The following is a 13492-nucleotide window of genomic DNA, read 5'->3' on the forward strand; positions in this document are numbered from 1 at the left end:
AGGTAACCTCGACAATTTCACTAAATTTCTCTAAACTACACAATTATCATGGATACAAGGACAGGAAAGACAACTAGCTAACACTACGCTAATCAAGTCGTTCCTATTGTAATGTAAGTTTCTACAGTGCTGCTATTCGGTAGAAGTTGGCTAGCTAGCAGTGTTGGCTAGGTAGGAGGACGGCAGCGCGGGAGGCGAAAAATAGCTGGCTAGCTAACCGATAATTACTCAAAGCTACACAATTATCTTAGATAGAAAGATAGCAAAGAAAACTATGTAGCTAGCTAACACTACACAAGTCAAGTCGTTCCGTTGTAATGTAATCGTTTCTACAGTGCTGCTAATCGGTGGCTAGCTGGCTAGCTAGCAGGGTTGACTACGTTACGTTAGGGCGAGAATACCTGGCTAGCGAACCTCAGCGAACCTTGATAACTACACAATTATCACCGATACAAAGACGGCTATGTAGCCAGCTAAGTAGCTAGCTAAGATCGAACAAATACAAATCAAAGATAGCAAAGACAACTGTGTAGTCAGCCAACACTACACTGATCAAGTCGTTCCGTTGTAATGCACTCGTTTCTACAATGCTGCTATTCGGTGGCAAGCTGGCTAGCTAGCAGTGTTTGGCTACGTTGCGTTATGTTAGGGCGAAAATAGCTGGCTGGCGAACCTCAATAACTACACAATTATGTTTGATGCAAAGACGGCTATGTAGCTAGCTAAGATCAAACAAATCAAACCGTTGTACTGTAGTGAAAATGAAAATCAGACCGTTGTACTATAATGAAAAGTTTATACTACTATTCGGTAGACGGTGGACGTTTGCTAGCTACTGGGCAGATAGCAGTGTGGACTACGATAGACGACGGAATACGATAATTACGCAATTATCTTTTATACACAGACGGCTAAGTAGCTAGCTAAGAAGAAATTGCTAAGGTTAGACAAATTAAACCGTTGTACTATAATGAAATGTAATGAAAATGAAATGAAAATTTATACTACCTGCAGAGCGAATGCAAATGCGACCGCTCGCTCCAAACCGGAGCAAGAGTATATACTGGATAACTACACACCTCATATTATACTGGATAACTACACACCTCATATTATACTGGATAACTACACACCTCATATTATACTGTATAACTACACACCTCATATTATACTGGATAACTACACACCTCATATTATACTGTATAACTACACACCTCATATTATACTGTATAACTACACACCTCATATTATACTGTATAACTACACACCTCATATTATACTGTATAACTACACACCTCATATTATACTACACACCTCATATTATACTGTATAACTACACACCTCATATTATACTGGATAACTACACACCTCATATTATACTACACACCTCATATTATACTACACACCTCATATTATACTGTATAACTACACACCTCATATTATACTGGATAACTACACACCTCATATTATACTGGATAACTACACACCTCATATTATACTGGATAACTACACACCTCATATTATACTACACACCTCATATTATACTACACACCTCATATTATACTGTATAACTACACACCTCATATTATACTACACACCTCATATTATACTGGATAACTACACACCTCATATTATACTGTATAACTACACACCTCATATTATACTGGATAACTACACACCTCATATTATACTGTATAACTACACACCTCATATTATACTGGATAACTACACACCTCATATTATACTGTATAACTACACACCTCATATTATACTACACACCTCATATTATACTACACACCTCATATTATACTGGATAACTACACACCTCATATTATACTACACACCTCATATTATACTACACACCTCATATTATACTGTATAACTACACACCTCATATTATACTACACACCTCATATTATACTGTATAACTACACACCTCATATTATACTGGATAACTACACACCTCATATTATACTGTATAACTACACACCTCATATTATACTACACACCTCATATTATACTGTATAACTACACACCTCATATTATACTGGATAACTACACACCTCATATTATACTGTATAACTACACACCTCATATTATACTGTATAACTACACACCTCATATTATACTGTATAACTACACACCTCATATTATACTACACACCTCATATTATACTGTATAACTACACACCTCATATTATACTGTATAACTACACACCTCATATTATACTGGATAACTACACACCTCATATTATACTACACACCTCATATTATACTGGATAACTACACACCTCATATTATACTACACACCTCATATTATACTGTATAACTACACACCTCATATTATACTGTATAACTACACACCTCATATTATACTGTATAACTACACACCTCATATTATACTGTATAACTACACACCTCATATTATACTGTATAACTACACACCTCATATTATACTGGATAACTACACACCTCATATTATACTGTATAACTACACACCTCATATTATACTGGATAACTACACACCTCATATTATACTGTATAACTACACACCTCATATTATACTGTATAACTACACACCTCATATTATACTGTATAACTACACACCTCATATTATACTACACACCTCATATTATACTGTATAACTACACACCTCATATTATACTGTATAACTACACACCTCATATTATACTACACACCTCATATTATACTGTATAACTACACACCTCATATTATACTGTATAACTACACACCTCATATTATACTACACACCTCATATTATACTGTATAACTACACACCTCATATTATACTGTATAACTACACACCTCATATTATACTGGATAACTACACACCTCATATTATACTGTATAACTACACACCTCATATTATACTACACACCTCATATTATACTGGATAACTACACACCTCATATTATACTACACACCTCATATTATACTGTATAACTACACACCTCATATTATACTACACACCTCATATTATACTACACACCTCATATTATACTACACACCTCATATTATACTGTATAACTACACACCTCATATTATACTGGATAACTACACACCTCATATTATACTACACACCTCATATTATACTGTATAACTACACACCTCATATTATACTACACACCTCATATTATACTACACACCTCATATTATACTACACACCTCATATTATACTACACACCTCATATTATACTACACACCTCATATTATACTGTATAACTACACACCTCATATTATACTGTATAACTACACACCTCATATTATACTGTATAACTACACACCTCATATTATACTGGATAACTACACACCTCATATTATACTGGATAACTACACACCTCATATTATACTACACACCTCATATTATACTGTATAACTACACACCTCATATTATACTGTATAACTACACACCTCATATTATACTGGATAACTACACACCTCATATTATACTGTATAACTACACACCTCATATTATACTGTATAACTACACACCTCATATTATACTGTATAACTACACACCTCATATTATACTGGATAACTACACACCTCATATTATACTACACACCTCATATTATACTGGATAACTACACACCTCATATTATACTGGATAACTACACACCTCATATTATACTGTTTATGGTGTGTCTGTGGTGTGTTACCTGTGCTTTCTCAGTCTCCTGACTGCAGGTGTCCCTCAGGTTGGTCATCTAGACATTTATGGTGTGTCTGTGGTCTGTTACCTGTGCTTTCTCAGTCTCCTGACTGCAGGTGTCCCTCAGGTTGGTCATCTAGACATTTATGGTGTGTCTGTGGTGTGTTACCTGTGCTTTCTCAGTCTCCTGACTGCAGGTGTCCCTCAGGTTGGTCATCTAGACATTTATGGTGTGTCTGTGGTGTGTTACCTGTGCTTTCTCAGTCTCCTGACTGCAGGTGTCCCTCAGGTTGTTCATCTGACTGCGGAGGTGTTGAGTCTCTCTGTCTCTCTCCTGGATCTGGTCTGCTATCTGCTCCCTCTTCTGGTGAACATTGTCACACTGACTATAGACACACACATATTTCATTTAAGCATACTCCTCCCTACTACTACTCCTCCTCATCTACTCTTCTCCCCCTTCATCTACTCTTCTCCCCTCATCTACTCTTCTCTTCTCCCCCTTCATCTACTCTTCTCTTCCCTCATCTACCCTTCCCCCCCTCATCTACCCTTCCCCCCCTCATCTACTCTTCTCTTCTCCCCCCTCATCTACTCTTCTCCCCCTCATCTACTCTTCTCTTCTCCCCCCTCATCTACCCTTCTCCCCCCTCATCTACTCTTTTCTTCTCCCCCCTCATCTACTCTTCTCCCCCCTCATCTACTCTTCTCTTCTCCCCCCTCATCTACCCTTCTCCCCCCTCATCTACTTTTTTCTTCTCCCCCTTCATCTACTCTTCTCCCCCTTCATCTACTCTTCTCCCCCCTCATCTACTCTTCTCTTCTCCCCCCTCATCTACTCTTCTCTTCTCCCCCCTCATCTACTCTTCTCTTCTCCCCCCTCATCTACTCTTCCCCCCCTCATCTACTCTTCTCTTCTCCCCCCTCATCTACTCTTCTCTTCTCCCCCCTCATCTACTCTTCTCCCCCCTCATCTACTCTTCTCTTCTCCCCCTCATCTACCCTTCTCCCCCCTCATCTACTCTTCTCTTCTCCCCCCTCATCTACTCTTCTCCCCCCTCATCTACTCTTCTCCCCCCTCATCTACCCTTCTCCCCCCTCATCTACTCTTCTCTTCTCCCCCCTCATCTACTCTTCTCTTCTCCCCCCTCATCTACCCTTCTCCCCCCTCATCTACCCTTCTCCCCCCTCAACTACTCTTCTCTTCTCCCCCCTCAACTACTCTTCTCTTCTCCCCCCTCATCTACTCTTCTCTTCTCCCCCCTCATCTACTCTTCTCTTCTCCCCCCTCATCTACTCTTCTCTTCTCCCCCCTCATCTACTCTTCTCTTCTCCCCCCTCATCTACTCTTTTCTTCTCCCCCCTCATCTACTCTTTTCTTCTCCCCCCTCATCTACTCTTTTCTTCTCCCCCCTCATCTACTCTTTTCTTCTCCCCCCTCATCTACTCTTCTCTTCTCCCCCCTCATCTACTCTTCTCCCCCCTCATCTACTCTTCTCTTCTCCCCCCTCATCTACCCTTCTCCCCCCTCTACTCTTCTCTTCTCCCCTCATCTACTCTTCTCTTCTCCCCCCTCATCTACTCTTCCCTTCTCCCCCCTCATCTACTCTTCCCTTCTCCCCCCTCATCTACTCTTCTCCCCCCTCATCTACTCTTCTCTTCTCCCCCCTCATCTACCCTTCTCCCCCCTCATCTACTCTTCTCCCCCCTCATCTACTCTTCTCCCCCCTCATCTACTCTTCTCTTCTCCCCTCATCTACTCTTCTCTTCTCCCCTCATCTACTCTTCTCTTCTCCCCTCATCTACTCTTCTCTTCTCCCCCCTCATCTACTCTTCTCTTCTCCCCCCTCATCTACCCTTCTCCCCCCTCATCTACTCTTCTCTTCTCCCCCCTCATCTACCCTTCTCCCCCCTCTACTCTTCTCTTCTCCCCTCATCTACTCTTCTCTTCTCCCCCCTCATCTACTCTTCCCTTCTCCCCCCTCATCTACTCTTCCCTTCTCCCCCCTCATCTACTCTTCTCCCCCCTCATCTACTCTTCTCTTCTCCCCCTCATCTACCCTTCTCCCCCCTCATCTACTCTTCTCCCCCCTCATCTACTCTTCTCCCCCCTCATCTACTCTTCTCTTCTCCCCTCATCTACTCTTCTCTTCTCCCCTCATCTACTCTTTTCTTCTCCCCCCTCATCTACTCTTTTCTTCTCCCCCCTCATCTACTCTTCTCTTCTCCCCCCTCATCTACTCTTCTCCCCCCTCATCTACTCTTCTCTTCTCCCCCCTCATCTACCCTTCTCCCCCCTCTACTCTTCTCTTCTCCCCTCATCTACTCTTCCCTTCTCCCCCCTCATCTACTCTTCCCTTCTCCCCCCTCATCTACTCTTCCCTTCTCCCCCCTCATCTACTCTTCTCCCCCCTCATCTACTCTTCTCTTCTCCCCCCTCATCTACCCTTCTCCCCCCTCATCTACTCTTCTCCCCCCTCATCTACTCTTCTCCCCCCTCATCTACTCTTCTCTTCTCCCCTCATCTACTCTTCTCTTCTCCCCTCATCTACTCTTCTCTTCTCCCCTCATCTACTCTTCTCTTCTCCCCTCATCTACTCTTCTCTTCTCCCCCCTCATCTACCCTTCTCCCCCCTCATCTACTCTTTTCTTCTCCCCCCTCATCTACTCTTCTCCCCCTTCATCTACTCTTCTCCCCCCTCATCTACCCTTCTCCCCCCTCATCTACCCTTCTCCCCCCTCATCTACCCTTCTCCCCCTTCATCTACCCTTCTCCCCCCTCATCTACCCTTCTCCCCCCTCATCTACTCTTCTCTTCTCCCCCCTCATCTACTCTTCTCTTCTCCCCCCTCATCTACTCTTCTCCCCCCTCATCTACTCTTCTCCCCCCTCATCTACTCTTTTCTTCTCCCCCCTCATCTACTCTTCTCCCCCCTCATCTACTCTTTTCTTCTCCCCCTCATCTACTCTTTTCTTCTCCCCCTTCATCTACCCTTCTCCCCCCTCATCTACCCTTCTCCCCCCCTCATCTACCCTTCTCCCCCCCTCATCTACCCTTCTCCCCCCCTCATCTACTCTTTTCCCCCCTCATCTACTCTTCCTCCCCCCTCATCTACTCTTCTCCCCCCCTCATCTACCCTTCTCCCCCCCTCATCTACCCTTCTCCCCCCCTCATCTACTCTTTCCCCCCCTCATCTACTCTTTCCCCCCCTCATCTACTCTTTCCCCCCCTCATCTACTCTTTCCCCCCCTCATCTACTCTTCTCTTCTCCCCCCTCATCTACTCTTCCTCTCCCCTCCTCCTATTCCTCTCCCCTACTCCCCCCCTCTCCCCTACTCCTCCCCTCTTCCTCCCCCTCTCCTCTCCTACCCCAGTACATCCTCAATGTGTTGATCCTTAATCTCCTTCTTCTTCTGTCGCCGTATCTGTTGTTTGGACTCCTTGTCCATCTTCATCCCTAACGATCTCTTCAGCTGGCCCTCCTCCACACCATGGTTCTTCAGTTCCTTCTGCTGTGCCTCATACACACACACCAGAGCCTGGGCCTACACACACACACACACACACACACACACACACACACACACACACACACACACACACACACACACACACACACACACACACCTTAGCCTATTGCACCACAGACTGGAAAAGCATTACATTTGAGGTCCAAGATTAATAACATTTACTCAAAGCTTCGTGTAAGCTATTTTGCTTGTGCACCCAGGAGGACAGTAGTACTGGTGCTGTTGGGTCTAACAAACAGTACTAACCTCTACCTGGTGCTGTTGGATCTAACAAACAGTACTAACCTCTACCTGGTGCTGTTGGGTCTAACAAACAGTACTAACCTCTACCTGGTGCTGTTGGGTCTAACAAACAGTACTAACCTCTACCTGGTGCTGTTGGGTCTAACAAACAGTACTAACCTCTACCTGGTGCTGTTGGGTCTAACAAACAGTACTAACCTCTACCTGGTGCTGTTGGGTCTAACAAACAGTACTAACCTCTACCTGGTGCTGTTGGGTCTAACAAACAGTACTAACCTCTACCTGGTGCTGTTGGGTCTAACAAACAGTACTAACCTCTACCTGGTGCTGTTGGGTCTAACAAACAGTACTAACCTCTACCTGGTGCTGTTGGGTCTAACAAACAGTACTAACCTCTACCTGGTGCTGTTGGGTCTAACAAACAGTACTAACCTCTACCTGGTGCTGTTGGGTCTTGTTCATGGAGCTCTGGAGGTCCTGCAGCAGTTTAAATATCAGCTGGATGTCCGCCTCGCTGTGAGTCACACCCTGGACATTACTCTGCAGCCCTACCAGACGCTCGTCTGCCGTCTCGATGGCCAGCTTGATGTTCTTCACGTTTTCCTTCATCTTCTCCATCTGAATCTTCATCTCTTCAGGTGACTCAACGATCTGAGACTTTAGCTTACCGATGTTCTCCTTCAGAGTGGCCACATCAACCTTCAACTGGGTCTGACAGACACACATTTTTAGTCGTAGGATAATCATTTTAACATTTCAAAGCGTTCTTCAGCTTGATCATAACGTACCAACTTTTGGGACTTCTCTGCCATCTCAGTTTTCCACTCGGCGATATTCTCATTGATAGCATTCTGAAACAAAACATAAACGTTTCTGCTTGAACACAAGTCCACATAGTCCCTCCCCGTTTGTCTTTTCTTCCGTATGGTTCCTGATGAATATGACCGGGTGGAGTACTGCTCAGTACCTACCACTTCCTGGTATTGGTGCATGGTGTTGGTCTGCAGGTCAGAGAGAGCAGAGTCCAATTCCCTCGCTTCAGCCTGCTGCTCTGGGGGGATGGTACTGGAGAGAGGAGGGGAGAGGGGTCAGAGGTCAGAGGTACAACAGACCGTTTCCTCTCCCAGGGCTGCATCTCAATAGTCTAATGCACTACAGACCGTTTCCACTCCCAGGGCTGCATCTCAATAGTCTAATGCACTACAGACCGTTTCCTCTTCCAGGGCTGCATCTCAATAGTCTAATGCACTACAGACCGTTTCCTCTTCCAGGGCTGCATCTCAATAGTCTAATGCACTACAGACCGTTTCCTCTTCCAGGGCTGCATCTCAATAGTCTAATGCACTACAGACCGTTTCCTCTTCCAGGGCTGCATCTCAATAGTCTAATGCACTACAGACCGTTTCCTCTTCCAGGGCTGCATCTCAATAGTCTAATGCACTACAGACCGTTTCCTCTCCCAGGGCTGCATCTCAATAGTCTAATGCACTACAGACCGTTTCCTCTCCCAGGGCTGCATCTCAATAGTCTAATGCACTACAGACCGTTTCCTCTTCCAGGGCTGCATCTCAATAGTCTAATGCACTACAGACCGTTTCCTCTTCCAGGGCTGCATCTCAATAGTCTAATGCACTACAGACCGTTTCCTCTTCCAGGGCTGCATCTCAATAGTCTAATGCACTACAGACCGTTTCCTCTTCCACGGCTGCATCTCAATAGTCTAATGCACTACAGACCGTTTCCTCTCCCAGGGCTGCATCTCAATAGTCTAATGCACTACAGACCGTTTCCTCTTCCAGGGCTGCATCTCAATAGTCTAATGCACTACAGACTTCCACGGCTGCATCTCAATAGTCTAATGCACTACAGACCGTTTCCTCTTCCAGGGCTGCATCTCAATAGTCTAATGCACTACAGACCGTTTCCTCTCCCAGGGCTGCATCTCAATAGTCTAATGCACTACAGACCGTTTCCTCTCCAAGGGCTGCATCTCAATAGTCTAATGCACTACAGACCGTTTCCTCTTCCAGGGCTGCATCTCAATAGTCTAATGCACTACAGACCGTTTCCTCTTCCAGGGCTGCATCTCAATAGTCTAATGCACTACAGACCGTTTCCTCTTCCAGGGCTGCATCTCAATAGTCTAATGCACTACAGACCGTTTCCTCTCCCAGGGCTGCATCTCAATAGTCTAATGCACTACAGACCGTTTCATCTCCCAGGGCTGCATCTCAATAGTCTAATGCACTACAGACCGTTTCCTCTTCCAGGGCTGCATCTCAATAGTCTAATGCACTACAGACCGTTTCCTCTTCCAGGGCTGCATCTCAATAGTCTAATGCACTACAGACCGTTTCCTCTCCCAGGGCTGCATCTCAATAGTCTAATGCACTACAGACCGTTTCATCTCCCAGGGCTGCATCTCAATAGTCTAATGCACTACAGACCGTTTCCTCTCCTTCACTCGTTCAACACTTACGTCAGCTTGTCCATTTTCTTCTGAGCGTCTTTAGTTCCTCGTGAGTAAGCCTGAAGCTTGTCCATGTCTTCTCTCTGAAACAACGAGAACAGACTACTGTTACCGTACCCTACACACTACCGTACAATTCACACTACCGTACCCTACACTACCCTACACACTACCCTACCCTACACACTACCGTACAATTCACACTACCGTACCCTTCACACTACCGTACCCTTCACACTACCCTACCCTACCGTACCCTACACATTACCGTACAATTCACACTACCGTACCCTACACTACCGCACCCTACCGTACCCTACACACTACCCTACCCTTCACGCTACCGTACCCTTCACGCTACCGTACCCTTCACGCTACCGTACCCTTCACGCTACCGTACCCTTCACGCTACCGTACCCTTCACGCTACCGTACCCTTCACGCTACCGTACCCTTCACGCTACCGTACCCTTCACACTACCGTACCCTTCACAGTACTGTACCCTTCACACTACCGTACCCTTCACACTACCGTACTCTTCACACTACCGTACTCTTCACACTACCGTACCCTACACTACCGCACCCTACCGTACCCTACACACTACCCTACCCTTCACGCTACCGTACCCTTCACGCTACTGTACCCTTCACACTACCATACCCTTCACACCACCGTACCCTTCACACTACCGTACCCTTCACAGTACTGTACCCTTCACACTACCGTACCCTTCACACTACCGTACCCTTCACACTACCGTACTCTTCACACTACCGTACTCTTCACACTACCGTACCCTACACTACCGCACCCTACCGTACCCTAAACACTACCCTACCCTTCACGCTACCGTACCCTTCACGCTACCGTACCCTTCACGCTACTGTACCCTTCACACTACCGTACCCTTCACACCACCGTACCCTTCACACCACCGTACCCTTCACACTACCGTACCCTTCACACTACCGTACCCTACTGTACCCTACACTACCGTACCCTACACACTACCGTACCCTTCACACTACCGTACCCTACACACTACTGTACCCTACACACTACCGTACCCTTCACACTACCGTACCCTACCGTACCCTTCACAGTACTGTACACTTCACACTACTGTACCCTTCACACTACCGTACCCTACACACTACCATACCCTACACACTACCATACCCTACCGTACCCTTCACACTACCATACCCTACCGTACCCTTCACAGTACTGTACACTTCACACTACTGTACCCTTCACACTATCGTACCCTACACACTACCGTACCCTACACACTACCGTACCCTTCACACTACCGTACCCTACCGTACACTTCACAGTACTGTACCCTTCACACTACTGTACCCTTCACACTACCGTACCCTTCACACCACCGTACCCTTCACACTACTGTACCCTTCACACTACCGTACCCTTCACACTACCGTACCCTACACACTACCGTACCCTACCGTACACTTCACACTACCGTACCCTTCACACTACCGTACACTTCACACTACTGTACACTTCACAGTACTGTACCCTTCACACTACCGTACCCTACCGTACCCTTCACAGTACTGTACCCTTCACACTACTGTACCCTTCACACTACCGTACCCTTCACACCACCGTACCCTTCACACTACCGTACACTTCACACTACCGTACCCTTCACACTACCGTACCCTTCACACTACCGTACCCTTCACACTACCGTACCCTTCACACTACCGTACCCTTCACACTACCCTACCCTACCGTACCCTTCACACTACCGTACCCTACACACTACCGTACCCTTCACACTACCGTACCCTTCACACTACCGTACCCTTCACACTACCGTACCCTACACTACCGTACCCTACACACTACCGTACCCTTCACACTACCGTACCCTTCACACTACCGTACCCTTCACACTACCCTACACTACCGTACCCTACACACTACCGTACCCTTCACACTACCGTACCCTTCACACTACCGTACCCTTCACACTACCGTACCCTTCACACTACCGTACCCTACACACTACCGTACCCTACCGTACACTTCACACTACCGTACCCTTCACACTACCGTACCCTACACACTACCGTACCCTACACACTACCGTACCCTACCGTACACTTCACACTACCGTACCCTTCACACTACCGTACCCTTCACACTACCGTACCCTACACACTACCGTACCCTACCGTACACTTCACACTACCGTACCCTACACACTACCGTACCCTACACACTACCGTACCCTACCGTACACTTCACACTACCGTACCCTACACACTACCGTACCCTACACACTACCGTACCCTACCGTACACTTCACACTACCGTACCCTACACACTACCGTACCCTACCGTACCCTTCACACTACCGTACCCTACACACTACCGTACCCTTCACACTACCGTACCCTTCACACTACCGTACCCTACACACTACCGTACCCTACCCTACCCTTCACACTACCGTACCCTTCACACTACCGTACCCTTCACACTACCGTACCCTTCACACTACCGTACCCTTCACACTACCGTACCCTACACACTACCGTACCCTACACACTACCGTACCCTACACACTACCGTACCCTACCCTACCCTTCACACTACCGTACCCTTCACACTACCGTACCCTTCACACTACCGTACCCTACACACTACCGTACCCTACCGTACACTTCACACTACCGTACCCTACACACTACCGTACCCTACACACTACCGTACCCTACCGTACACTTCACACTACCGTACCCTTCACACTACCGTACCCTACCGTACACTTCACACTACCGTACCCTTCACCCTACCGTACCCTTCACCCTACCGTACTCTTCACACTACCGTACCCTTCACACTACCGTACCCTACACACTACCGTACCCTTCACACTACCGTACCCTTCACACTACCGTACCCTTCACACTACTGTACCCTTCACACTACCGTACCCTACACACTACCGTACCCTTCACACTACCGTACCCTACACACTACCGTACCCTACACACTACCGTACCCTTCACACTACCGTACCCTTCACACTACCGTACCCTACACACTACCGTACCCTTCACACTACCGTACCCTACACACTAACGTACCCTTCACACTACCGTACCCTTCACACTACCGTACCCTTCACACTACCGTACCCTACACACTATACCCTACACTACCATACCCTACTGTACCCTTCACACTACCGTACCCTACACACTACCGTACCCTTCACACTACCGTACCCTACACACTACCGTACCCTTCACACTACCGTACCCTTCACACTACCGTACCCTACCGTACACTTCACACTACCGTACCCTTCACACTACCGTACCCTACACACTACCGTACCCTTCACACTACCGTACCCTTCACACTACCGTACCCTTCACACTACCGTACCCTACACACTACCCTACCCTACACACTACCGTACCCTACACACTACCGTACCCTTCACACTACCGTACCCTACACACTACCGTACCCTTCACACTACCGTACCCTTCACACTACCGTACCCTTCACACTACCGTACCCTTCACA

The 13492-nt window shown here is 46.6% G+C and overlaps 1 protein-coding gene across 2 annotated transcripts in view; it reads right to left on the minus strand.

Annotated features, from left to right (window-relative positions):
- Window positions 1-3922: 3922 nt before the first annotated feature.
- Window positions 3923-13492, minus strand: part of nuf2 (UF2 component of NDC80 kinetochore complex) — a gene marked incomplete at its 3' end in the record, with an annotated part of 64495 nt that continues 54925 nt past the window's right edge. The window contains 6 exon segments of one of the 2 annotated variants that reach the window (XM_055917833.1): window positions 3923-4058; window positions 7043-7218; window positions 7885-8157; window positions 8235-8297; window positions 8418-8511; window positions 9926-9999. In XM_055917833.1, the coding sequence (XP_055773808.1) occupies window positions 3923-4058; window positions 7043-7218; window positions 7885-8157; window positions 8235-8297; window positions 8418-8511; window positions 9926-9999 (816 nt within the window). 2 annotated transcript variants of the gene reach the window in all.

The sequence above is a fragment of the Salvelinus fontinalis genome, chromosome 3 (assembly GCF_029448725.1).
Source record: "Salvelinus fontinalis isolate EN_2023a chromosome 3, ASM2944872v1, whole genome shotgun sequence".
In the NCBI taxonomy this organism is placed as follows: Eukaryota; Metazoa; Chordata; class Actinopteri; order Salmoniformes; family Salmonidae; genus Salvelinus; species Salvelinus fontinalis.